General features: G+C 39.2%; 3 protein-coding genes across 11 annotated transcripts in view; 2 read left to right on the top strand and 1 right to left on the bottom strand.

Annotated features, from left to right (window-relative positions):
- The window catches only part of slc5a11 (solute carrier family 5 member 11), a 9,351-nt gene extending 8,523 nt beyond the window's left edge, over nt 1-828 (top strand). Inside the window, exon 17 of one of the 2 annotated variants that reach the window (XM_079455498.1) lies at nt 18-828. In XM_079455498.1, coding sequence (XP_079311624.1) covers nt 18-241 — 224 coding nt within the window. In that variant the 3' untranslated portion in view covers nt 242-828. The remainder of the gene's footprint in view (nt 1-17) is intronic. The other variant, XM_079455499.1, reaches the window with a different exon arrangement.
- arhgap17b (Rho GTPase activating protein 17b) lies at nt 328-24,694 on the bottom strand. Of its 8 annotated transcripts, XM_079455494.1 has the most exons (21): nt 24,351-24,660; nt 20,726-20,765; nt 14,565-14,669; nt 14,410-14,486; nt 13,723-13,834; nt 13,571-13,647; nt 13,268-13,385; nt 12,220-12,288; nt 11,953-12,034; nt 11,470-11,597; nt 10,574-10,685; nt 9,670-9,751; nt 9,347-9,427; nt 9,156-9,269; nt 8,554-8,645; nt 8,293-8,428; nt 7,342-7,527; nt 5,709-5,848; nt 5,241-5,630; nt 3,719-3,763; nt 470-1,881 (listed from the first exon to the last, which is right to left on the bottom strand). In XM_079455494.1, the coding sequence occupies exons 1-20, from the start codon at nt 24,401-24,403 to the stop codon at nt 3,756-3,758; spliced, it is 2,202 nt and encodes a 733-aa protein (XP_079311620.1). In that variant the 5' UTR covers nt 24,404-24,660; the 3' UTR covers nt 470-1,881; nt 3,719-3,755. The 8 variants fall into 8 exon arrangements, with proteins under 8 accessions (XP_079311623.1, XP_079311620.1, XP_079311618.1 ...); XM_079455497.1 differs by lacking the exon at nt 7,342-7,527 and having other exon boundaries at nt 328-1,881; XM_079455492.1 differs by having other exon boundaries at nt 14,410-14,669; nt 24,351-24,491.
- aqp8b (aquaporin 8b) lies at nt 24,258-27,682 on the top strand. The gene is made up of 5 exons (XM_079455500.1): nt 24,258-26,189; nt 26,286-26,412; nt 26,686-26,900; nt 26,996-27,130; nt 27,214-27,682. Exons 1-5 carry the CDS (start codon nt 25,942-25,944, stop codon nt 27,254-27,256), a joined length of 768 nt encoding a protein of 255 aa, XP_079311626.1. The 5' UTR covers nt 24,258-25,941; the 3' UTR covers nt 27,257-27,682.

Below are 27,682 nucleotides of genomic sequence, written 5' to 3'. Positions count from 1 at the left end.
TTCTGTTTTCTCGGCAGCCTTCTGCGGTACCGAGCCCGATGAGAAGAGTTCATCTAAGCTGAAATCTGCTTTGTTTTGGATCTGTGGAATGGAGAAGGAAACGGATGAGAAACCCACGAGCCCTCCTCCGGAGACGGCGGCGTGCTCGCTCGTTGAAGATCCCTGCATGAGTCACCTGTTAAACGCAAACCTGATCGTCTGTCTGTCCGTGGCTGTGTTTCTCATTGCTTACTGGGCCTAGCATCGTGTGAACCATCATTGGTGAATGTGCAGAGCTCATGACAAATATAGATTTCCAGCTAAATGTTCAATAGAATACTTGTAAATCACAGATTTACATATTTATTTATCAACAATCGGTTTATAAATGACTGATTCAGTGATGCGGCTGACGGTTTTGTTCATTCCAAGTGGGAACTTATTGCTGCAATAAATACAGTTTGCTTTGAGAACTGACTCCATGATGTTTCTATGATCGATTAGCATTTTATTAGATATAGAATTAGAAAAAAGCGTCCGTGTTGAAAGGAACAGGATTTGCGCACAAGAAAAACAGAAACTTAAGTAGAGGTAAAATATGCACAGAAATAGATACACACTCCTTTCCGAGAGAGAAATGACTTTTGGCTTTCTAGCTGCATGTTTCCTGAACTCCGTGGATCTTTTTAACCTTTGTATTCACATTAAAGTTGTCAGTGCTCTTTGTGTCTTTCTTCATGTTTATATCATATAGATCGACAATTAGCCAACAGATGATAATGTTATGTTTATTCTAAGCTTGCATGCTGCTGTTTCACATATTTAACGCATTAAAGTCGAATGGATTTTGATTGGCTGTCAATGTATTATTGTTCATTTGCTGGAACAAAATCACTCTGAAAGTGATTCCAACAATATTATTCATCTGTATCATTTTTATAGTTGTGAGGTTCAAGCCCCCACATCCCCGGCCTAAATTCAGATATATCTTTTTTGTCGTCCTTGTGGCATATGGCCCTTAAAGGCTCAGTTCATCCCAAAATGAAAATTCTGTCATCATTTACCAATCCTCAGATGTACAAATGTCTTTTTTCCACTAAACACAAAGAAAGATATTTGGACGAATGTCAATAATTGAGCAGATCTCATCCCCCATTGACTGCTAGTTTTTATTTTCGCTACTATGGCAGTAAAAGTGGGGATGAGCTCTGTTTAGTGACTGACAATCTTCCAAATATCGTCCTCATTTTTGAGTAAACTGGCCCTTAAAATGTAATTGATAATCCACAAGATAACCCCAATGGGAAAATGACAAATAAATATAGTCAGTATTGCACCCCAGGATAAAATACTCAAAAATACTATTGCATGTGCGCTTTTTTAAGATGAATGGTACTTTTATATTTTTTAAAGCGTGAATATTTTGTCAACCATTTCTGTTCATTTTTTGCGGTGCACAAATATCCTGCCAAAAGTCAAACTTGCAATAGCGACAGAAAGAATAAAAAAAAGAATCACACAAATTAACTAACACAAAAATGGATCAAATCACAACTTAAAGACATTCATGTTCATATGTTCATAACCAGGCCAGAGAAAGTAGATTGTACAGCATGTAAACATGTGTACACTGAATTCTTTACATCATTACAATGTGCCAGCATTGCGAGGCTGGAGAGACTCCAGGGCGCTTCTAGAAAGCTTCAGTGTTTGGAAAAGTGATGCGTTGAACATAGCTGTCGATTGGCTGTGTGTGTATAAAGCTCCTCCTCCTCTACAGGGCGGTGCTTTCTGATTGGTGTTGAGGAGCTGGGAGTGTTTCCATTGTTTGACCCTCAGCTAGCTCAGGGACAAGGTCCAGCCCTGGTCCCATGACCGATTCCTCTCCATCTCCTTCTCCATCTTAACACAGGCAAAGACGTGAATCAACACATTTGATCGTTTCTTCCATTAAAGCTAAAATGCTCTAAGACTTCCCTTCCGTAGCATAACATTTGAGATCATTTTACACTGTGGAAACACTTTGATATGGTCCTAACATACATCCCTAAGAGATTCTAAAGGATCAAATATATTATTACACGGCTCTCTGAAATAACGTCTGGCAGGTTGGTCACCTCCATTATAATGCGAGTTTGCTGCCCTAAAAGTGATAATGCACGGCTGATCCGGATTCTCATGCCTGGTTTGAATTTGTTGACAAAAGAGCACATCAAATCTTCAAAATCAATATTTAATATCTAATAACACAATGTAACGTGTTTCGCTTTCATTTTTAACTGTTTCTTTATCAGGTTTAACACGCTCAATACGAAAATTACATAATTGTTTTAACCATCGAAGTTGGTATTATTGCTCGTACACGCAAATGACAAGGTACTGGCATAAGACTGAGCTCAAAACAATAGTTAAACATAACTAAAATGACTAAAAATGAGTCGTCCAAAACTTCAGAAGGGTACATTTGATCGTTTTTATCTTTAATTGACTAATACTGTCATCACGAACCAAGTTCTAGACGTGGTCACCCATCATCGTTTCATCCCATATTCCCTGTGCTACAGATTTTTCTAGAATTTTGTGACAGTGACAATTGGAAAATAACGTGTTAAGTATGTGACATTCTTTGCAGTTTTTGTTTGTTTGCAATATACTGATATATCGTGATTAATGATATAAGCTTGAGCTAAATATACAATAAATATATTTATATATATATACACTGATGCTATATGAACAAAAGTATGAGCACAATAATTAGCACCAGAGAACGATAAAATAAATGTGACAGGTAGCCGTGTAATAAGCACGATAATGTACATACAGCCGGTTGTTATTGCAAAACAAACCCCTTTATGGTGATACAAGACCCTGTGCTTCAGGACAGGGTTGGGATTTATTTACTTAAATTCCTTATATAAACTGTATTTAAGAATAATGACGTACTGAATGAATCTCATGAACACATGTCAAGGTTACATTTTACCCCATATTTAATGAAATCCAATTATATTTTGATTAAAGAAACAAGACTTTAATTTTATCATAATAAATTAAATTCAGATCCACAATTACTGCCATGATTGTCCATTTTGTATAATACACAAGTTAACATGTTTTTCCATGTAACAGTAATGGGAATTTGGAAAATAATACTATGTTTTTTGTTTTATTTAAGGTTATTACCAGGACATGTTTGTGAACCTAATATTGTGACCATAAGATGTTAACATACACCATTTTGACATTATATGAGCAGAAGCAACCAAGTTTTATGGGGTAAGTGCATGTTTAGCTGCATCCTAAGACAAGACATAAAGAATTGGTTAAAGGGACAGTTCGCCCAAAAATGAAAATTCTTTGATCATTTACTTACGTTCGTGTCATACCAAACCTGTTTGACTTTCTAACACAAAAGAAAATATTTTGAAAAATATTGGTAACCAAAGAGCACTGGTCCCCATTAAAATCCATTATACACACAAAACCACTGAGACATTTCTCAAAATATCTTCTTTTGTGTTTCACAGTATAGAAAGTGTCGTATACAGGTTTTTAATAACCCGAAGATGACCGAATTTCTTATTTTTGTGGGGACTGTCCCTTTTGGCAGGCTGTCATGCAGGTTTTGTTAGTCGTGTTAAATAGGCACACAAACCGTTCGAGCACAGAGCGCATTAGAACCAACACATATTTAACACAAAACAACAACATCCATCGATTTTTTCGATGATCTTACCATAGCCTGTCACTCAAATCACAGCTCAGAGAGAAGATCAGACATCTGTAACATCATCACAACATGCTCATGACATACTGCCATAAACCAGCAGAGAAATAAATCACAACTTTTAGAAAAGCTAATCACATCATTGGTAAAACATATTAAGCTGTGAAAAGTACAAAGAAATGACTTAATTAAAACAGATGCAATGAATGGGGCTAATAGCAGGTTTACACCGCCATCACATCAGCCACGAACAACAGACCAAGTTTTGAAAAACTTTTGGCAGCTTCTGAAATTTCCACGTCCACTGGTAAAGCTTTTGTCTACTGCAGCATGTGGTTTCACTAACCTTAAAGTCCCCATGAACTGGAAGTTGCGATCGTTTTTACTTTGGTATTTTGACGCATTTCTGGGTGAAATGGAATTTTGAATGAGAAACAATAGTGGGCGTGGCTTTCATCTAAGATGGATAGTCATTACAGGACAGAAGTGCATTTTCAGATTTTAACTGAAGATTTTGAGGGCACACGAGTTTTAAAAAGAGAATGACCCACATTGATAAACTATTAACAAAAACCGCTGCAGTATTTCATGACAAAATAGGCATTGTCATTTTTTATTTCACTGGGACTTTAACCTCCACATTTTAACTGTGGCTACTGCTCAACTCTTGAGGAATAAATATAAAATACAGCAAAACGTGTCTTTTTTATTGGTTTAACCTGTCTTTTTTTACACTCCGGAAGAGTAAGAAAGACGCTTTTTATTCTCCTTGGTAGATATAAATTTTTATATTCTGATTCAATTTAGGATTTACAAATGGAAAATGAAGTAATTGAGCAATCTGCGTGATTTATTTATAACAAGAACTCCCATGTATGAGCAAAATGCTTCATGATCAAAAAAACATAAAACCCGTCACAATACCAATCTGATATCTTAAAGCAGCAAGCTTCTTATGTAAAGCGAGATTTTTCATTCAGGCTCTGGAAACCTTGATCCTAATGACCTGGTTTGGATTTTGACGTCTGAAGATGAAGTTCATTGTCTGCTAAATGAATACATGGAAATGTAAAACGTCCACAAAGCATCTGCAAGTTTCCATTCTCGCGTAAAATGATCCTAATGATGGGAAAATCTCAGAGTCGTGTGATTTTTCTACATATAATGGACACCTTTCAAATACGCTTTAGTAGAGTTTCCCTGCAGTTTCACAAGAGTTTTTAAGGTCATGTGCGAGTTTTAGTGAGTTTGGGAAGCGTGTCATTCTGGTAAACATTCGTTCACTGAACGCTTCACATTCTCATCCAAGATCAACACGCTTGCATGGACATGTTTTTGTAAGCATGTGTGAATTTGCCTTCAGAAATGTTGAAGTAATCTCAGGTTTGACATTTATCATGACACAATATGGTTTTAATAGACCTTGTAATACACAAAACAGTATAATGATCTTGGAAAAGTACAATAATATATCGTTCGTGATTGGGACTCCTGGAAACCAATCAAAAACAGCAGTAAAGTAAAATCTTACCTGAGATTATCTTTGATCCAGAAACACAGATGCCGTTGGCACCTTCACTAGTCGGCTGGGGCGGTGGCGGGCCTGTAGGTTTGGGTCGTTGTCGAGGGGTGGGCCTGGGGCGTGGCAGAGAGCCGGTAGGGTAGTTTGAACCCGTGGTCTGGGAGGATTCATGTGGGGGTGTACCTGGTGGTGTTGGGGTTCTTGGAGGAGAAGCTTCGGGTTCTTCTGCACTCTGAAAAGGAGGTTGTGGAGGCGGGTGGCTGGGGGCCTGGAAAGGGGTCTGGTTGTTGCGACGAGGTGCGACGGCAGGCTGGGGGGTGCTCAAGGGTGCGGGCTGGATGAGGGCTGCTTTGGGGGTGTTTTGTGGTTTGGGAGGTGCAGGTGCTTGTTTCTTTGTACCTGAAACACAATGCGTGTTTTCATTGACTGGTTTTATCAAAAATAAGACGATTAGATTTTAAATTTAAAGGGACTCACCTTTGCGTACCATGAAAGGGCTGGGGCCCTTGGAACCTGAGGTAGGCGTCCCCAAATTAATTTGACTCAGAGTTCCACTCCCACCGCCTGGTCCGTTCCTCAAGGATGGGGGTGTGGACGCAGTTTCTCGGATCACGTTACTGGAAAAGGAAGAAAAACGGAATTTATAGCATTACACTTAACAGTTATATACGGTTCAGTTAACATGCACTAGACTGTACTGTTTCAAATTATGTTAATGAAGTTAATCGTTTGAACATGAAATTGACCCCCTTTATTCTATAGTATGTATTCCTGCAGAATCATCCAGTAAATGTAACTTTTTCTTCTAAATATAAAAACAGAGTGGTAAAGTTAAATGCGTTGGAAATGTCATTTCATGTTGACTTAAGGTATAGTTCACCCAAAAATTAATTTCTTTCATTCACTCTCATGTCATTCCAAACCTGTATGACTTTCTTTCTTCTGCAGAACACAAAAGAAGATATTTTGAAGAATGCTGTTAACCAAACAACACTTTACCCCATTGACCTTCACTGTATGCACACAAAACCATGGAAGAAAAGAAAGAGTCATATACTGGTTCAAAAAAAATTAAGGATGAATAAATGTCAGATTTTTTTGGGTGAACTATCCTTTCAATCAGAGTTAGCAGTGTATGATGTTGGCATGCAGTGCATCTTTTCCACTAAAGAAAGGAGACATTAAGGAAAGCAAAGCGGACGACATTAACTCAAGCAATGATTATTCTACATCACAGAAAAGAGACAGAAAAACAGATGTCAGAATGGGAGACTGAGATCAGGCCTGGTGTGAACTGACTCAAAAGAAAACGGGAGACCCTGGAAACCATTTCTTTCCCAACCCACCTCACTTGGTGCATCTGATCATCACCATCCAAGACAACAGGGTCTTCTTGTTGGCTGTACCAATTTATTTTCCGTTTGATTCATATAGTACAGATACATTATAGCTGATGCTGCTTTATAAAGAATTAGCACACATTACAGGACTGCCCTGGAGCATACCAAGGATTGAGATCTCTGTTAAAGGTCTAGTGTGAAATTTTTTGGAGGATCGATTGACAGATGTGCAATATAATATACAAAACTATGTCTTCAGAGGTGTATTAAGACCTTACATAATGAAGCGCTTTGTTTTTATTCTCTTAGAATGAGCTATGTCTATCACGTACACCGTGAGTCCCCTTCCATGGAACCGCCATGTTGTTTCTACAGTAGCCCAAAACGACAAACTGATCTAAAGAGCGCGATTCATAAATACACTATCTCCTTCGGCAAAAAGGCAAAAACATGACGGTAACTTGGTCCTGTGAGAGCTGCCGTAGTGCTTCGAACGGGAGGGGTGGAGTGAGCCGTTGGTTGCATTTCATAACCTCACTGCTAGATGCCGCTAAATTTCATACCTTTAAGATATTCCCTGAAACTCACAATTCTCTGTTATTGTACCCAATAATAAGGCTTTCGATTCAAGTGATGCGCTTTAAAGCATTGATCGAAAAAGCAGCACAGAGGACAATATGCACGCGACACAGATTTGGACAGCGAGAGGCTCCTGCATGGTGTCCAGCAGCGTTGGAGTAGCGGTACCTCAAGGTTGCGGCAATCCTTACCTGTTCTCCGCAGCAGGGTTCACCCACTGCCCGGCCTCCAAACCCACACTAGCGGGTGACAGAGGGGCAGGATCAAACACAGGTTCGATGAGTGGGAGGGGAGGATGGAAGTTTGGCACGGAGTGCTGCTTTTTATTTAGAGTACCGGTTCTACGAATGAAGTGTTCCGGCTGTTTGTTAGCAGGGCTACAGGGAAGAGGGGAAATAGCATGAAACACTCAGACCAAACAGTGACAGCGGGAGGACACAACCACCACCTGAACTCAGACAGTTATGAAGTACGTGTTTGTAATGGATAAGGTTTCGTTTTTGGTCGTTTAGATGTTTTTGGGGTTAATAAATGCAACACTATGTCTAAATATTCTGAAACATGATTATTTATAGTGTATTTCAACAATGGTAATCAAACAACATTGGTCCCCATTACCTTCCATTGTATGCACGAAAAACAACTGAGACATTTCTCAAAATATCGTCTTTTGTGTTTTAAAAAAGTAAGAGTCATAAACATGTTTTGAATGACATAATGGTGATGACATCATTTTTGCTTTGCATAATCTATCCCTTAAATATTCAATTATCATTGAACATCTAATCATTTAGCAGAACCCCATTTATTATAAAGGAACATGTTGAATCTGTGTTTTGCAAACTCATACGTCATGTTTTCTGACTTAAGCACCTTATTCATAATCACAACATATATCAGAGATGCTGCATACAGTTTATTGGTTTCAGTAGGCATACAAAAGTTCAAGGAAAAACAAAGAACAAACAACTACAGCTGAAAAAGATGCACGTGTCATATTAGTTAAATATGACTAAACAGCGCCCAGCTCTGATCTGCGGCCGTCTGCTTTGACGGTGACACACTCACTGGCCACTACATAGGACGCAGAAACGACTGTGGAGCTGGACTCGTGTCTGTGAAGGCGAGGATAAGACTTGTACCTGTCTTTGCGAGAGGTGTCAAAATCGAATGACCCCTGGCTGCCTGGACGCCTTCTGTCTATGCTTCCTACATCAGAGTCAGGAGTACCTGGGCATCCTGGCAGAGCAAACATGCCTGAGACGTTGAAGTCCACATCTGCAGGAAGAAGATATTATAGATACGGCTAAGACGCGGATGTACAAGATCTGTGCTAAAACCTAGTGAGCTCCCTACCTAGAAAGCATTTTTAGGTATATGCTCACAAAAAATGCCAATCTTACCTTCGGGGAAAAACCAGTTTGCATGCTGAAGAATCAGTTCTATGATGGACACCACATGAACAGAAGTGGTCGCTGCCATTTCAGCAAGACTTCTGAAACAGAAAGACAATGAAATGGTATCAAACAGCTCAACATGACCAACTTTAACACTTTAAAGGGATGGTTCGCACCAAAAAAAATAATTCTGTCATTATTTAATCACCCTCAAGTCCTTTCAAACCTCTATGACTTTCTATCATCTGCAAAAGACACTTATTTTTTTAAAGATGCTGGTAACCAAGAACCATTGGTCCCCATGGCCTTCAATTGTATGGACACAAAGCCAATGCAAGTCAACGGGGACCAGCAGTGTTCTGTTGCCAATAAATATCTTATTTTGTGTTCTGCAGAAGAAAGAAACTTATACAGGTTTAAAAAGACAAGAGGGTGGGGGAAATGATGACAGAATTTACATTTTTGGGTGAACCTTCCCTTTAAAAGGTTTTATATTGACAGAAAGCAGAAATAGTGGCACTTCTTAAAGTAAAAAAGTAAACCGTCTGCTGTGAAGCAGGTTGAAAGACATTATGTGTGTTTTATTTGTAATCTGGTGTGTGTCTAACCCCTCCATCTTGGCCCACAGCAGGTTGGGTCCCAGTACGATGGCGATGTTACTTGCGGTCATCTTATTGATGTCGCTTTCCTGAGCAAGCTTGGCGAGAAACTTCATCAAGTATCTGTACAGGCAGAGATTCACTTGTTACGAGTCATAATCGTAACTGCTGTTCGATCCTCAAGTGAATTGGTCACAAACCTAAAATTGGTCTTGTTGGCCTTTGGTAACTGGTCACACACAACCCAGAGAGCCTGAAGTCTCCTATCGGGGTCAGAAATACTGCAGGAGAGAGAGAAGAGAGAGAGCAATGAACGCCACGATAACCTCTAAGATGCTTTTTTTCTGTCTACACGTAAGAAAAACTAAAAACACTGCGCGGATGATGAATCTGATTTATCTTCATTAGTTCCACTTTTCTAAAAAAGGATCCTAGTACCATACAAGCATTAGTGTCGTCTGTTATTGCGGTTTCTTTAAAAGAACATCTGAATATGTGAGTGATGTCTGTAAATGTGTTTTACCTTGAGGCTTTTATCCACTCTTCATAAAGCTGGAAGGTCATCAGAGGCTCGGGCAGCTCTCGCAGGTATGATTTCAGTGCTCCTAAATAAACATGAGAAGATCCCACATCAAAAAGATCTACAAGTCCATGTTTCGCTACTAGTTCAAAGAGTATCAGTCCAGATGTATAAATGCTGTAGTATACTTTAGTATTTACTTTAGTAAACTGTAGTCATTTTAAGTATATTGTATAAGAAAATAAAATGTTTACAATACTTTTGTGAATTTTGTGATTAACTGTAGTAAACACTGCTGTATACTTTTATTTTTACTATGGTAAGCTTCACTATAGTATCTAAGACAGAGAGGCCCTTTTTCTACGAAGGGCCAAAAATGAAACTTCAACTGTTCAATTATACCAATCTGTATGATGTTGAATGAATCTCTCCATTATTACCTGTTTGTTGTGTGTCACTATACCTGTACTTTGAAATACATTCAATTAAATATACACTAAATAAGTGTCACACTCCATTTTCATGAATGACAAGGCGGGCCAAATCAAAGGTCACCACGGGTCAGCTTTGAATGGCCCTAGTTTGGGCATTTCTGATCTAAGAGTTTTACAACAGTTTACTATAGTAAATATGAAAACATGCTACAGTATTTTCTCATCACACGAGACAGCCAAACCAAAACCTGAAAGACAACGCGGCCTATTTTTGCACTACACTGCTGAACAGAACTGAGATCAATCAGGTTTCATAATGACAGTAGGTGGTTTAAAATATAAGTCGAGCCTCACTTGCATTTCAGGAAGTCTAAATGCAGATTTCACACAAACGCTTAAATAAAACTTCCAGCCAATCTGTAGCTAAAAACGAATACAGAAGACGCTACAGTTGCAGTAAGAGGAGAGTGTACCCGCTACGGCGTGAGGGTCCGAATAAAACTCCTCCAGCTGGGACGTGGAACAGTCCAGTGCCGCCTTCAGCTTCTTGAGTTTAGATGCTCCGGCAGCGATACGGAACAAACCCTGCCAACGGAGGACATGGACAGTAAAAACATCAAATAAAGACAATCTGATGTGTAAAAGGACTATAAATGCTGCGGATATTTCAATTGGTTGAGCGTTGTGCTGGTAATGCAAAGGTCACAGGTTCGATTCCTAGGTAACATGCATACAGACAAATTGTATAGACGGAATGCACCGTAAATGCATACATTTCCCCACATTTTCACTGCCAGAGCGGTAGATGGCTCTGTCACTAAGTTTGATGGAGCTGGCTTATCATTGAGCGAATCAAGCGAACAAGAAGAAGCCTTTCGCTCCGCTGCCTGCCTGCATTGAGAAAAATGTGTAGTTTGTTTCGAGATGGAAAACCAGAAACACAGGGGGGGAAGGGGCATACTCGATCTGTTTTTGTTCAATAAAAAGTAAAGCTCAGTGTTTTAAGGTGCTCTTGTACATTCCTGTCCTCGTACTGCTGCTACACCCAAAGGAATTGTGAGTGTCCTTTAGGCTAAACATTTGAAATAATATTAACAATATGATGTTTAAACTTTTGACCGCTTTCTTTAATAACTACTTAAAATACTTGTGTCAATACGACAATAAAGAACATTCTCAAACATTCTGAAAAGGCAAAACACGAGTGGCACTCGCCCATCCTAAACACCCAAAAGCTTGGGTGCCGAAAGACCTGTTCCATGACTGTGATTCTGCTTTCTTCAAAATGGCAACCACCCGTCATATTCCATAGCAATGTGCATTCGTTTCCTTTTCAGCCGCGAACAGAATCTCTGGTTTTGTCAAATACCTCCTCCTGCATGCCGGTCTCCAGCAGCATCATGATGCAGGCCTCCATGGGCAGAGCGATCTCTCTGTTACTGCGCTTCAGATGTTCCTCCAGAGCCGTGCCAAACGCTGGCATCTCCGTCCATTTGTCTGTGTCAGATGAAGAGACAGAGGCGAGCGTTTCATTTGAGTTATAGCGGGGAAAACTCAATAATCAGAACTAGATGTTGGAGATCAGAAGCAGGTTAAACTGGATACATTACAGGCAGAAAGATTGATTCACAGCCGGAAAGACTACAGTGAATCCTTTTCCATTTGGATTCAATTGACAAGAACAGCATTAAAGATCAGATAATAAATACTGTCAGACCGTAAAACACATTCGCTTAGTTCCTTTGTGACAGCAGTGCTTCTCAGTTCTTTCAAAGGCGTTTATGTTAGTGTTGTTTAATATAAAACACCATCTCAGATGAGGACTTAAAAGCAGTTTTGGGTAAAATCGCACCTTGCTGTGACTGTATAGAGGGCAGGGCACTTTCAATGGAGGCCAAAGCTCTTCTGTGGTATTCAGCTTGTGCTTCTAACAACTGTCAAGACAAACACAAACATAACATGCTTTCTCTATGTATGCATACATTTTTACGAATAATATCAAACAACACATTTATTAAAATGGCCAGGTGTGAAAGAATTGAAATGCATGAATGATGTTTAACACATCTTTATCTTTTTTCAAAACGTTACAAAAGAAGTTTAAATCGAGATGCAATACCAGAACGTAATAGCCCGCGTATTCTCCCTCCTTTGAAGAAAAGATGTACATGTCTGAAGCCAGCTGATCCTAAAATGAGAAATGCAGGGTTGGATGTGCTCACGGTGTCTGATACATTATTACAAAACATGAATATTTAAGAATACAAATCATTTTGCCATACACAGCTAGAATTATTAGGACAAAATGAGTCACTCATTTGCATCTTCTATAGAGCTTGTCAATCGACCTCACGGTGCCTTGCATGCTGGGGTGGCGCCGCCATCTTCGGAGGTTGTTAACTAGCGATTGCTTTACTACGGCTCTCACCTTGCTTTTGCGTACAGTGGTGTGAAGAGAAATAGAGCGGCGGAAAATATGAATAAATCAAGTCAAACGGAACAACATTGAAACGAAATCACTAGCAGAAAGGAGCAAATATGTAGGTGGTTTGCATGACACCCAGCATGCAATGCTCTGTGACATCGATTGACAAGCTCTATAGACCATATCATCGGACGCACGCGCCCGGCACGAAAGTTAATTTCGGGTTTGGGTTTGTTGATCGGTCTGGCTAGTGGCAAACAATATTCATATTTTAATCAGTTTATGCTCATATTTATTTACAGTATATAAATATTTTATTGTGTAGTAATTGTATTAAAACAAATGGAATTTTGTTGTATATATATGTTTTATTAAATAAACAATTTGTTGTATTGTAACTTTGTCGCATTTGGGTTTAGCCAAGTAACGGTTCTTCTACAGCTAAACCAAAATAAATACTTTTAACTTGCTATCTATTGTGATTTACTTGTTATTTATTTTGCTTGTTTTCCGAAATCATCTACAGGGACTCTATTTTTGCGGATGTGTTTGGAAGTTAAGTTTGGGTCACAAGAGCACGGTCATGTTTGTTTTTGCATATAGTAACTCAACTTTGTGACGTGATGATATATCGGTCTGAATCATCTATTCATCTTATCTATCTATATAAGAAATCATTGAATAAAAATCACAGAAACACATGTTTTTCTTAAAGAAACACATAACAACGATATATTTGTACCTTGCATGATTCCATTTTGTTCTGGGCCTCATCCATCTCTTCTTTAAGCATGTCAACTTTGGCAACCATTGCTTGAGCGTTCGCGGCAGAAGGAAACGCCTTTGTGGCCTGGATATACCTATATTATGGTTTTAAGAGTATTTTTCCTTTAACCACTCGTACAGTATAATGTGCACTTATTGTCATCAATCGGATGAGTTTGTACAAAGACACAGACGTGACAGAAGAAATGAATATGTAATGAAACCCAGTCGATGTCATCTACAGAGATGGATTCCGGTCAGAACTGGATTTTACACACACCTGGCTTTTGCAGAGTCGTAATCCAACACGAGCTTGGCTAAGTGCTTTCTCTGTTTCAGGATATTGGGAATATCCACCTTCAAACACAAAGACACAGTTGTGGAGAAAAAGTGCAAACGGCAAATTATTTCCAGAAATGGTGTGGTACGCACCTCTGCCATTTGGTTGAGAGGGTCCAGCACGTCCCTCTCCAGCTGAATCTCATGTTGACTCTGCTCGAAAGCCAGTTTGCTTTCGGCCTGTCCGCACATGTCCATCATCTTTCTGTAGAAAAGAATCACATAAAGATGAATGCACATAAAGCAATAGTTTGAATAAAAAATAACAGTTAAAAACAATAACCTACTCTAACATCAAAGGGAAATTCCAGTTTCTACACATACTGTACATCATATCCTAAAACAATGCTTTTCCTCGGTCATAGCACCCACTCATATACACTACAAATGCAAAGGAAATTCCAGCAAGCCTGATGTGCCCTGTCTCGAACACAACAAGCTGACACTTTCCATCACAAATCGTTTTTCCCATCCTGCCATTAGACTTTGCAAATGTTTCGGCAAATCGTGTTTTCACAGCGCAGGCCTTCCCTTTGGATTAGCTCGTACAGGAAGTACAGCGGCTGTCTGTAAAAACAGATGACTCAGGGATGCTTGGTCACGCGACTGAAGAGACAACAGAAACACATTCTGAAAGTACCGTGCCCAGATGAGAGTGAACCTTTGAAGTTCTCTCATTACAGGTATGAAACACAGACCAAGTGGGATGGCTTATGACATGGATGTGTGTGTGTGTGTGTGTGTGTAGCTGTCAAAGAGCCAAACAGCTTATAAACTAACCCTATTAGAGAATCCTCTCCGAGCTGACTTCCTCCATCCAGCATGGACTGCGAGAGAGCCGTGAGCGGAAGCTTTTTCTGAAAACCAAAGATGAAAGTGCATTTAGCCAAATGTAATACAGGAAGCACAAAAACGAAAGACACAAACGTCTTTACATGTCTCTTGTCCACATCTGTACCCTGGTTACCCTGTAGACATGTTACCATCCTCTTGTGCGCATTGTGGGAGACCAGCCGCACCATTTCCAGGCGACGGTCGATCTGCAAGACACATGTTTCAGAAATCACATTAAACGTTCACACATAGTAATTCCCAGTTTCCGGGTACCACACTGATGATCCGTTACCCTGGTTACATGCACACCTTTCCCCAAAGATGTGCATGTTTCAGAACCCCTGAAAAATCTAGTCTCCCTTCTGCATTCAGTATTGTAACATGTTCTACTTTTAAGGCCTAGCGGTATAATCCATCACTGGACCCAACTGAGTTAACAGCCCTCCAGTCTGTAATGTGACTCAGAATGTGGTTATATGTCATCATGGCAGACAAGGAAAATTACAGGGGCCACAGGGGGAAACTGGTTGGCTTTGAAAGTTCTGGAAAAGCTTTAAAGCTGTTGATACTGAAGTACGTATTTCTAAGCACAGTCTGGCTGTTCCAACGCAAAAGCCGTGGGCTTGGGAACACACACACTGATAAATATACACATAAATATACACAGTACACTGAATGCACTTTGGATGAAATTGTCTACCAAATGCATAAATGCGAGTATAAACCACAGTCTCTCAATTTATTCTGAACCAGTGATAAAGTCTCACATTTTAATCTCATATGAGATTTTTACACCCATTTCACCTACAAAGCAAAAGCCATAAGCCCGAAGTAATACAATACAATGTAATATAAACAGTATAGTTGTTTTAGTTAATGTAAGAGTGTTAAGGGTCTGGCAATAGCTTAAGATTGAAAAACAACATTTGCGAAGTGCAAACACATAACTCGCTTTTCTCCAAAATCATGTTTTTTATTGCGCATCTCAATTCAAATCAATCAAAGTGCATTTGGGTCGTTTTGATGAAGTAATAATAATAATTAAAACACCATAAAAACATGATTACATAATAAAAACATGACTTTTGAACATTTCTAAAAACAGAGTTATCTGTGCAATCGAACTATTCAATTGATAACAGCCGTAATAATTACAGGTATGGGTCAAAACTATTTCCAGGAAGCTTTTTCTGCTCTTCTTCTCTACCCAACGACATAAAAGTGAGACAATGTGTACACATGGTGCAGCGTAAAAATAACTCTGGCACTACAGTGTCTACATACATGAGTTAAAAACCACAAATGCACTCTGGCACAAACACACTTGAATGTTTCAGTATGAGAATTACTGTCTTTCGGACGTATTTTCAGTCTCTATCTCATGTGACTGACAGTCTAGGGCTGCGAGTTCTTCCTCAAACTAAAGCCGTCTGTGTTTAAATGCGAAGTCCTTCTGTTTTGCAGATGAGTTACACAAGAAACAACTTGAGGGCAAGTTAAAAAGGGCAGCATTTTTTACTTTCATTGTAAAATGTATTTGTCACACAGACAAACAGACATACTTTTACTCATCTTTCTATATTATGTCGGACAAAAAAAAGATGCACATCTTCCTTAAGCGATCTGGGTCAGGGCCTGGATTTGACCAGGGTGGTTCCATTCAAAATACGTTTACAGGTCGAGCACAAACGACTGTAAACCTGAACACAGTTGGCACAGAAAGTGGACAGACTTGCTGAGGTTTTTCTTGCAGAGACAGTAAAAATTACGTATGTGGCAGATGTTTTTGTCTAAAGTGACACAAAGTGCATTGGAGTTAAACGTTCAGTATGCTTGTCATCTTCTCACACATGTATGCACACAGGGCATCTCCTGAAAGTGAGGATTCCTGTAAATAACTGCAGACGCCTGCAGAGGAACTGAAACCTGCAGTGGGAGGTTTCTGCTCCATCACGATCACTGATCACTTCGCTTTTGTAGTCAGGATTACAGTTTACATTTAGGTTTTTGGCAGACACTTCACTATAGAAACTTCAATGTGTACTGTACATTTTTATCACTATGTGTGTGCCATGAAATTCTAACCCATGACCTTAAGCTACAATGAATAAAATAGAAGCGACAGACCGTCACGATATTCAAAACGCATAAATCGAGGGGATGAATAGCTGTCGTCTATTTGCATGTGCTTTTGTTAAGTGTTAAACGTTAAGATGAAAATAAAAGCGACATATCTTGGTGACTGATCAATCTTTTCCAAACAGAGCAGAATTTCCATGCGAACAGGAAATGACCCGAACCGAAATCTGATATATGGAAATCCATAAAACACACATTCATATTTTATGCATATAACAAATACATGGGGGTCATTCGGTGTCAACTCAACAAATTTGTTCGATTTGACACAGAATGACCCTGGATACATATTAGAAAACAAAACATGTTCTCCGGTACATTGCAAACACGTAAGTGGTTTAATACAAATCTATTATAAAAGATGTTTTTAAAAGGTTGGATGCATGTCATCATCTCCACACACAACCCATGTGCAAAGCTCAATGTGAATTTCCCCTTTTTTGCGTCAGTAACCACGACTTTCAATCGAATATATTTTAATACGCGGTATAAATATACATCAAGGCCATCTGATGGGAATTTATACCTATTTTCTAAGGTGGCACATTCGTGTGAATTCCTATTTCCTACGATCTCATTGGTATGTTTTGTTATGATTAGACTTGTTATGATTAAACTTGTGCTATTAGCAAAATTAGCCTTTGCGGCTGTGATTTTAGGATTTGGGGTGACGTAAGGTGTTGGGTTAGCCACATCCTAAAATATGTTAACTTATTTAGGTATCATGTTCTAAATAAATAAATGTAAGTACACACGCAGTCTGTGTATTGAAAGTCGTGCCGAGTGACATGAAAAACAAATCGGGCTGGCCTGATATGCTTAAGTTTGCTTTGTGGCCCTGCAACGGTGTGTCATGCATTCTGACTTACTAACAATGTTAAACGTGTTGTCTTGACAGGTAGTATTTCTGTGCTCCATAGACTCCCCCAGTGTTCGTACCGGTTTCGGAAAGCTTTTTTCGAACAACAACAATTGTTACATAACAACTTTTCTTAGTCCCTTATTGGTCAATTCTCCCAGAAAAGCACGCGGCACGCCCACGCACCGACCATCGAGAGCGGGTGAAGGAGCATGTGGACAAGTCACTTTCACTTTTGTGCAGTAGAAAGAGAACTACGTTCGTGAAGATCAGCTGTGTTGTTTGTTCGCTGCATTTGGGTGATGAATGATATATAAACTGTGGATATAACGCTGGATTTGGAGATCGCATGAAACTGATAGTTGGAGCGGCGTTCCCAGCCCTAGAAGATGCCGGACATGAACCGCATGCGGTATTTGAAACTGTCTGTGTTTTGTCGGCAATGTGTGCGCATTGCCCTCGCCATTACCCCCCAACACGCGTTGCATGTTTTCGGAAATAATCGTACAGCTGTATCTGTCTTTTATAAATGTGATCGAACTAAAAACTCTACCGATATTTGAAGAGTGCGATACTATTCTGTAATTACTCAAGATTAACATGAGAAATGCAGAAGCTCTGTGTGTTATGGCCTCTTTAAAGGAGCAAAATGGGGATTTTAGCGGCATTTACTGGTGAGACTGTAAATTGCAAGCAACGGCTGACTCCACCCCTCTCTTTTAAAGCAATACGGTGGCTGACACAGGGCTAAGATGTCGTCATGTTTTCGCTGATAGAGATAACGTATTTTTCGAAACCAGCAGTTTGTCCGTTTAGGGCTACTGTGGAAACAACATGTTGAATTCCATGCATGGGACCCGACGGGTGTGTAAATAGAAATATCTCATTCTAAGGTAATAAAAACATAACGCTTCATTAAGTAAGGTCTGAAGACATATTATATTGCATTTCTGTCATGGATCCTCCAAAAAACGACACACTGGACCCTTAAAAAGTATTTTTCTATTTTATAGCACGACTCATGTTTTGGTGATTTATATTTACATGAAAACATTTCTAAATGAAACCTCTGACATCCCTTTTGGTCATTATAAATATACATTCATATATGCACATTTATTTACTTTTTACAACTTTTATATATGTAAGTGTATGGGCCAATCAAGACTCAAACTGTAGTTGCCAATCTACAATTCACTAACATCCCAGCACTGAAGCGTCTGCTACACTCTTGCCTTACTATCTAGCAGACCTTCAAACCCCAGCAGATATCCAAACTCCTCTTCTGCTGGAGTCATTTAAACAGTCTGTGGGCTCTTATCCTGTGTTTTTTCCCTGCTGGCAACCCAGAGGCCGGCGGAGACGCTGAACGATCAGGCAGTTAAACTTCGACCCTTGAACATGGAATGCTTGAATGAAGGTGAAAGTGCAGCATATAAACGTTTTACAAGACTCCGTCATCTTAAATAATTTATCTTTAGTCGGACGAAACGCAGTGAAGTTATTTACCACAGCAGACGTGTCTGAACACGAGGCTCTTGTTAAACAATGGAGCAGTGATAGGCTGTGAAGTTTTTCTTGCTTGTGAATGTTTGTTTTGGAAAAAATCTCGGTCTTGACACTGATCCATTCAACATAATTACCAGTTACGTTATCTTAAAAATACTCCATGGTTTTGTAACCAGTTCATACTTTAGCTATTTTAAGCTCTTCTTTGTATATTTTTTTACAGTCAAGGGGGATAGAAAATACCTCAATAAAATGGATTAGTCTCAGGCAATGGGTTGCTTGGCAGTTATCTACCACATGACAGAAAGGAGCGGAGGGGTGTGAAAGAAAGGAGATTGAGGGAACGAGGAACATCCAAGTCAAAGTTCAGATAAAACACTTATGAGGATTGTTCGTTAGAGCATGGAAGATAAAGATTTATTACAGTCCAGCGTATCGGACAGATGTTACGCTAAGGCCATATAGTCATATTCATTCATACTGAACATTTCAAATGGGTAGAGAGCAGCACAAGATTCATATTCTTAAAACTTTGGCTTCAGAAAACTATTTCTTTCTGCACAGTTGTATTTTATTACACATAATAATACACTTATTACAAATGTCTGCACTCGTGCATTAGATGTGTTTGGAATATATAAATGTACACATAATATTTGAATTGGATTGTAAAGGTTTGGGCACATACCGAATGCTTCAGATTGATGAAAATGACTGTGTGTAAACATACCAAATAAGATTTAAAGTCCCCGTGAACCGGAAGTTGCGACCGTTTTTACTTCCGTATTCGGACACATTTCCGAGTTAAAAGGAATTTCGAAGGAGAAAATGAAGGGCCGTTGCTTGCGTTTTTCACTGCAAATTTATTGGACGTGTAAAAACAGCAGCAGACTGACAGTTGAAGCGGAGGAGTTAACGGATGCTCCAGCCAAGTCGTCTATTTTAAGTCATTTCAGATGGATAGTCATTTCGGGGAGGAAGTGCATTTTCATTTTTTAACTGACGATTATGAGGGTACACAAAAATGACCCACACTGACAAGCGATTTACTTTAAACGCTGAAATATTTTATGACAAAAATAAGAATTGTCATTTTTTATTTCACTGGGACTTTAAAGGGACAGTTCACCCAAAAATCTGTGTCATCATTTACTCACCCTCAGGTTGTCCTAAACCTGAATACATTTCGTCGTTCCGCCAAACGCAAAGGAAGATATGAGATCTGTTCAGGTACTGACATTCTTCCAAATATCTTCCTTTGTGTTCGGCAGAAGTAAGAAATCTAAAGGTGACTAAATGATGACAAGAATTTTCTTTTTTGGGTAACCTGTCCCTTTATGGTGGAAAAGCTTGCTTTATGAAAAGATGGATGTGTGCAAATGTCGTGACAAGGGCATAGGCGCTGATGTGACGTGACTGATTTTATAGAACTGAAACTCTTCTGAAACAAACGCTACTCATACTGTGCTCAACTGGTAAAGCATTGCAAGCATTGGTTGTGGGTTCGACTTCCAGGGAACATGATGAAAAAATAGCATCTATTGAATCCATTGAAAGTCGAAATGTCTAAAAGCATCTGCCAAATGCACAAGTGTAAACCTATAAAAGAATACTATTATAGGAACTTTACTAGACACTGTTTGTGCTTCCAGAAAGAAGTAGAAAAAAAGAGTTATTGCTTATTCATTTCCATTTGAATCAAAGATGATTTTTTATTCTAATAAAGTCATAGGTCTGGAAAAGAGAGTTAGTTACCTGAAGAAGGTCATCACTCAGAACTTCCGTCTTCTCTGCTCTGAGGATATAAAAACAGAAAACAGTGTTTAGATGATAAATATGATTCATGATGTTCTCCAAGGTTGACAGTATAAATCAGGTTAGACTGGTATTACTGTATAATAAATATCCCCTGAAAACGCACACGCACACACATCTCAGTGTGCATGTTATATTTTACAGATAAAATTGCATCTTTTCATTTTAAAACATTACAATTATGACATTCACTATACACATAAAATTACTTCTCTCAATTGGGTACATGCATCAGAAGGAAATGTCACTTCCTGCATGCCACACTGTTTGTTATGACATCCGCAGAAAGGGGCGGGGCTGTTGATACTGTACACACCTTCCTGTCATCAAAAGAGGCCGGGGCTCCATAAATAATAGGCGGAGACTCTTTTACCCAGAGACCATAAAACTATGACAAGCTATCACAAATCACTCCATGCTGCCATGCGAACACTATATACGGTCAGAAATGACAAATAAAACATTTAGTACATATAACGGATTAGGAATAAAGCAGAATAATATTATTTTGAACACAACCACAGACAAAAGTCCTTGCGGATGTCCTTCATCGCTTTTTCTTCACAAAAAGTGTATCTCTTCCTAGTTTAACAAAACTAAGCCAATCGCATTCATCTTCTATAAAGCACATACTCTTTATTTATTATCACACGCCCACAGCCAGTGGAAATTTCACATGATGATGTTGTGAACATAGGTACAGACTAATATAACCCCAGCAAGCTCTAAACATTAACCACTACCGTTCATCACTGTGGTGAGGAAGGCGGGACGAGAGCCGTGACGCGGGGCCGGTGGCGTGAGTGATAAGTGCAATCAGCTGTGCGCGCACCGGTCCCGCATCTCATCACGGAGGAGATTGGGAGCTTAAATGGATGTTCGGCAGGACTGTTGACGAGAGAGGACCGGGCCCGGACATATGTTTAGTGTGTGTATGTTGTTTTATGGCCGGCAGTCGACCGTGAGGTGGCTGTCGGTCAGTTACGTTATTGTTTATTTAATTAAAGTTTTATTATTGAATGTTCGCCGGTTCCCGCCTCCTTCCTTCCCTTCTTACGAACTTTGCTACAATCACAAAACCTGTTACATCTTTTACAGAAAACTTTCGGAAACTGTTTGTGTAAGAGATGCACACAGCAATATAAATTGATCGCACGTGACAGCTACATTATCTGTATCAAGAGCAGAGACAATATAATCGGGGTTATCTGCAAATAAGGGTAATTAAATCATGTCATAAGCGCAAGTCGTTTTGAATAAGAAAAAGATCACAGATTAAAGACCAAGGTCCTGAAACATTAGAAAATATCCACAAGATCCTGTTACACAGGCCGTGCATCCCCTCGCATCAGGATGGTGGGAAATTTTAGATTTTCATCAATAGTGGATTAGCATTGATCCTGCGTTCAGTAAATGGATTTCGGGTAAAGTATCTACCTCCAGAAATACCACAGACAACATTTCAAGTACGCAAATATCTCTAATACGCAGTATATATAGCATATATTTGGTGCGGACATACTTTAATGTACATAGCATGCGGACAACAATACAGAAACTCCATAATGATTTATAATGCTTTATATCCATATCATACCTTTCTCAAACCAACTATTCAGCAAAATCCGTTGACTATCTATACTAAACAAAGGCTTTACAGGCCGGCCACATATTTATTTGTAAATAAAACAGACTGAGATCTTCATCCTGGTCACATGTCATTCCACTAAATCAGTTTAAAAAAACAAACACAAACCTACAACTGCCTGGCTTAAGTGCTGCTCATTGGAAAATCTGTTGTTAGATCAATTGCCAAGCTTTAGACGGTCCCGGCTTTCTGTATCTCACTGAACATCTGTTTTAGATTTCAGGAAGTCTCTTTTTGGTGAACTAGTGATGGGAATGCAAAGTTAACTAGCGTGCCTAATAAAAGCATGCATGCAACACACATTCAGACTGTGGATGAGCGGAGCCCTTCTGTCCCGACCGCTGCTTCGTGGTTCCTTTTCGAGCCAAAATGAAACATGATTCTACACCGAAAATTCTAATCACAAAATCAATTGCATACCCCAAAACAACGGGTGTTGTCACGGCAATGTTTCGTGGTTGCTAAGTTGTTCCAAATGTTTTTGCAACGTTGCTTTGCGGTGGCTACAATGTTCTGAGTGATTGTTTCCTGGACCATTTAAAAAAGCCATCCCACCGTATACAAATCGTACGGTGCCTAAGGCCAGGTCCCTCCTCCAAAGTAGGCTTTATAGGATTTTTAGTATTAGAAATCACCAGACAGAGGCTGTAACTTAAGGTTTGACTGAGCACATGATCCAAACCTTTACTCCAAAATGTGTGTAACTTCCAATCTGCAGAGAAAACCTAGTAAAAACCAATGAGGAGAATAATTTCTTCCCTAAGAAAATAAGCTTAAATGTTGCTTTGAGAAATCTGAGGTTTGTCGGCAAGGAATGCGTCCGTCTTGACCTATTTTAACCCTTTCGGTCATGCAGAACATTCATAGACGTTCTAATGAAATAACTGCAGGCAAACTGGTTACAACCACTCCAGATTACTTGCAGTGTCTGACGGAGCAGGTTCTGTTATCTTTCTAATAAACATGCATCTGCAGAAATCAATAAGATCAATACAAATCCTACAGGGCACCCTGACGGATCAGAATCTTTGAAGGGACCCGAGTTAAATCTAAGTACCAGATGTTCTGACACAGCCTATTGACATTCTATAACGTTTCCTATATCTTTCACGTTCCAGGCTACAATAGAGACGCGTTACAAATAGGACATATACCGTCAAGTATACTTGACAAACACTAATACAACATTCACAGTTATGTTGACTGCAGCGGTTGCGATGCAAATTGTGTTATGGACCTACCCCGATATAGAGCTTTGGGACACATTGGTGTTTCGATGATGATTCTGGAAACATGTCTCAATGTCGGCCCACCGGCTTTCATTACTACCAAACATCTAGCAGTGAATATACATGCACCACATCTTAAAGGGATAGCTCACCAAAAACCCTCTCGTCAGAACACAAAAGAAGATATTTAGAAACATGTTATTAAACCGTACCCATATTAGTAAATACAATAAAAGAGGCGTACTTTAGTATTTGCCAACATCCCATTGAACCTTACTATAGTCAAAAGTATACTACAATACGTAGTACACTTGATCCATGAACACCATGGCATACTTTCACAAAGGGTGAAATGTACTAATATGGCATTTACATTAACTATTATGGTAGTTTTGTTATCGCCACTGTTTTACGACAAATATCACGGTTACATTATCGTTCCTGTTAAGTCAATAGTCCATTTGTGGTCACTGTGGTTTTTATACAAATACCATAGTTACTGCAGTGAAAACAAGGGTGTATTACGTCACATGACAACAGCATCACATTTAAACCTGTTAGGTTTTTAATAAAGAATTCACTTTTGCGTGCGCGCACCCACGCGCGCACAATGCGACTTTAGTAGAAGCGTATAAATACAGACCAGAATACAGCCTTTACATTGATCAGTAGCCTAGGTAACACTAACCTCCCGACGGTTTGGTTGGCGAGCTGTTTCATGCGGTTGAACTGTTTCTTCATCTTGATTCTTCAACTTCATCCACCAGCGCATAAAACTTTAAAGCAACGCTGAAGTCCCGGCGTCAAATTAAAGAGACGATCGCGCGCCCGCCGCGCACAGACCGGATACGAGACGCCGTGTCGTTTACTGCGCTTATTCATATATAAACTTCACGTCCGACATGTTTCTGTGGTTTTTCATCCTTTCGATTTCTGGTTCGGTCATTGAGGAGCAGTAACGCCGAGGAAATAGGAAGTGTGGTTCACTTCCCTATTGTGGCTCGACACATGACACGTTCGTTCTGTTTAGATGATCATTGGAGGGTATACAGGCTGTTATATAAACTACGTTTGTTTCTTTCCGTACGTTTTAGTCGCTGGATTTAGCGGGTAAACTATACAAACAAACAAATAAATACTGCTTAAATACAATCGGCAACTAATTCCGAAGTCTGAACTGATTCCGAAGTGATTTAATGTAGTCCAGCGTCACCTGGTGTACAGTGTTGGTGGACAGTGTTATTTTTTTCTGACCTTCGGAGATTGTTCCGTACCTAGATGAACACATATTGTAGTATTTTATTAAAATATAGTCAAATAAATCGTAACATACTTTAATATATTGCAATATTAACACTGTAGTGTAGTAGCCTATACAATTACATATTAAATACATTTACATTTAGTCATTTAGCAGACGCTTTTATCCAAAGCGACTTGCAAAGAGTTCAGGGAGCTATACGCTATATGTCATAAAAGAGCATATAGTACATTAGGTGCAAATACAAAGTTACTAGTTTCAACAAAAGATAGACCACTTGAGAGAAGAGGGTTAGTGTACTTTTTTATATATGATGTGTGTAGTGTTAACTAAAGAAAATTGCCAAATTCTGTATACTTTAATATTAACCTTAGTAAGCTTAAAAAAATACTATTTAGTATCTATGAATTTTACCACAATTTACTGTAGTAAATACTATAGCGTATAACAGTATTTTTCTTCATGGGGTAACCACCATTAATAACATAATTATTTAGTGTTTTATTTTTTTGGAATGGCCAAACTGATTTAGTTTTTATTGTGACCCTCAATATTTATTTTTAATATGCATAATTACTTTTATCTGTCTTTGGCAGGCTCAGGCATAACACAAGGTCATAAGTTAATGGCATTCTGTTATTTCACTATTTACTTTGTATATTAATAGACCTCAAATATAAATGTACAGGTCTCGTAACGGTTACAAAATTAGGATCACGGTAGAGTTAACCTCTCATTTTTGCATCTAGTCGGTAAAGTTTCCCGTGTTAAGTTTTGCTAGTTAAACTTTCTTGTTATTAAAAGTTCACTCACTAAATAAGCTGAGTGCAAAAGCATGTTAAAATGTAATTTCTTTAAGCATGTGTTCTACAAACGCCAATAACTCAAATGAATTACTCTGACATTTGGATCAATGAACAACGTATTTACCCTCAAAGGTCACCGAGCAATGTAGGGCTCTACGTCTCAGAAGACGTCCTCCGGGATACATCCATTGGACCTGTAGCTGTCAGAAGGAATGGTTGATGCCAAGTTGGAACTTCAGGGCATGGAGAAATCTTTAATGAAACAATCAGCCGTGAGAGAGCTGAGCCTCTATGAGCGAATCTTTCAGCCGTGTGTAGCCGAGCTGGTGGGCACGACCTTCTTTGTGTTCATGGGATGCGTGTCTGTCATTGAAGACGTGGAGACTGCGGGCAGACTTCAGCCTGCGTTGGTCCATGGCCTTGTGTTGGCGGTATTGATTGCATGCATGGCAGAGATCAGGTGAGAATTCATTACAAATTTATAAAAATATACTATAAATGTGGAATAAACAAATGCATCATATAAAATCTGAATGCATCTTTTTACTTGAAACAGTGGGTCGCATTTCAATCCAGCATTCACCGTCGCAGTGTACCTCTGTGGTGGGATGCCGGTGAAGATGGTGGTACCGTATATGGTCTCTCAGATCACGGGTGGTTTGCTGGGCGCAGCCATGGCCAAAGTAAGTACATTCGACCCGCTTTCTCTCAAGTTAGTGTGAGTAGACATATACTGTGTTGGCTTAAATACTGTCTTTATAAACGGCTAACCAAAGTTAGTTCTGACAATAGCTGTGAGCTTTAAAAAAATGGGTTTAAAACCTGATTACAGCTTTGTGCGAAATACTCATTATAAAGTCCTCACAAGCTGAATAATAATAAAAAAATACTATTACAAGCAGTATTAGCTTCACGAATCAGACTAATGCATTTGACACCTTTTGGTTGTTTTTCAGGGCATGACCTCCACCGAAAACTATGCCAAAACTCAAGGTGCTGCATTCACAGTTCTCCAGTCAGAAGATCAGATTGTGAAGGCATTATTTGGTGAAACCGCTATGACGTGTTTGATTACCATAGTGGTGTTACTGGGAGCAGTGAATGGCAAGAGTAAAAGTCCGTTGGTGCCGTTTCTGGTGGGCTGTACACTCATTATTAACGTGCTAACAGGGTAAGTTTGGTTAATGCGCGTTATAAGTGGAGACATCAGACATTGGACTGTGTCTTATCTGTATTAGAGATGAAATGATTCTCTGTGGGTTGAAGGGGTGGTGTGTCTGGTACCTGTCTGAATCCTGCAAGAGCTTTGGGGCCTGCAGTGATGACCAACCACTGGACTCTACACTGGCTTTACTGGGTCGGTCCCATTGCTGGTGCAATTATTGCTGCTGCAGTAGTCAGGTAAAGCGTTTAAGCCATTTCAATTCGAACACTTTACAGTTTAAACTGATGTAGATATGTTGTTTTTCCTTTTTTTCTTTCAGACTTTTGCTTGGAGACAATAAAATGCGTGTCCTGATGAAGTGACCCCCCCCCATACTACGTGTATTTTAAACAGACAGTCTCCTTTTTTTCAACAATACATTTTCACAACTGCATTAGACTGAACTAAAGACTAGTTTTAAGGAAAATGTATAGATTTTTTATCAAACAATGGCCATGCACTGTTTTTTTTTTCAATAAAATACGTGAAAAGGTTTTAATATTAAGAATGACAGTTTAGGCCTTTATATTTGCAAGTACTGCATTTCTTTGCCAGTTAAAATGATTCTGGTCAAGTATTTCAGATCTCAGTTTAATCCTGCAGATTTCTGGCAAATGTCATAAAATGCTATATTTAAGAGTAAATTGAAAACTTATCACATTAAACATTTATGTAATGCGATCAGTTTTAAATGTAATTGAAACATGTTCATATCATGTAACCAATTAAAATCGAAATATTCCATAATG

The sequence above is a fragment of the Barbatula barbatula genome, assembly GCF_947034865.1.
Source record: "Barbatula barbatula genome assembly, chromosome: 5".
NCBI classification, from domain to species: Eukaryota; Metazoa; Chordata; class Actinopteri; order Cypriniformes; family Nemacheilidae; genus Barbatula; species Barbatula barbatula.
This window is presented reverse-complemented; position numbering and strand designations above follow the sequence as displayed.

Bases quoted from the DNA above. Each gene is read 5' to 3' on its own strand.
- arhgap17b (XM_079455490.1), bottom strand. From the start codon at position 24,403: ATGAAGAAACAGTTCAACCGCATGAAACAGCTCGCCAACCAAACCGTC. The intron at 12,289-13,267 runs GTACAAATATAT...TTCTCATTTTAG, and splicing joins ACAAAATGGAATCATGCAAG to GATCAGCTGGCTTCAGACAT. The intron at 10,686-11,469 runs GTATTTGACAAA...CTCCGTTGGCAG, and splicing joins AGACCGGCATGCAGGAGGAG to GGTTTGTTCCGTATCGCTGC.
- aqp8b (XM_079455500.1), top strand. From the start codon at position 25,942: ATGGTTGATGCCAAGTTGGAACTTCAGGGCATGGAGAAATCTTTAATG. The intron at 26,190-26,285 runs GTGAGAATTCAT...TACTTGAAACAG, and splicing joins GCATGCATGGCAGAGATCAG to TGGGTCGCATTTCAATCCAG. The intron at 26,901-26,995 runs GTAAGTTTGGTT...TGTGGGTTGAAG, and splicing joins ATTATTAACGTGCTAACAGG to GGGTGGTGTGTCTGGTACCT.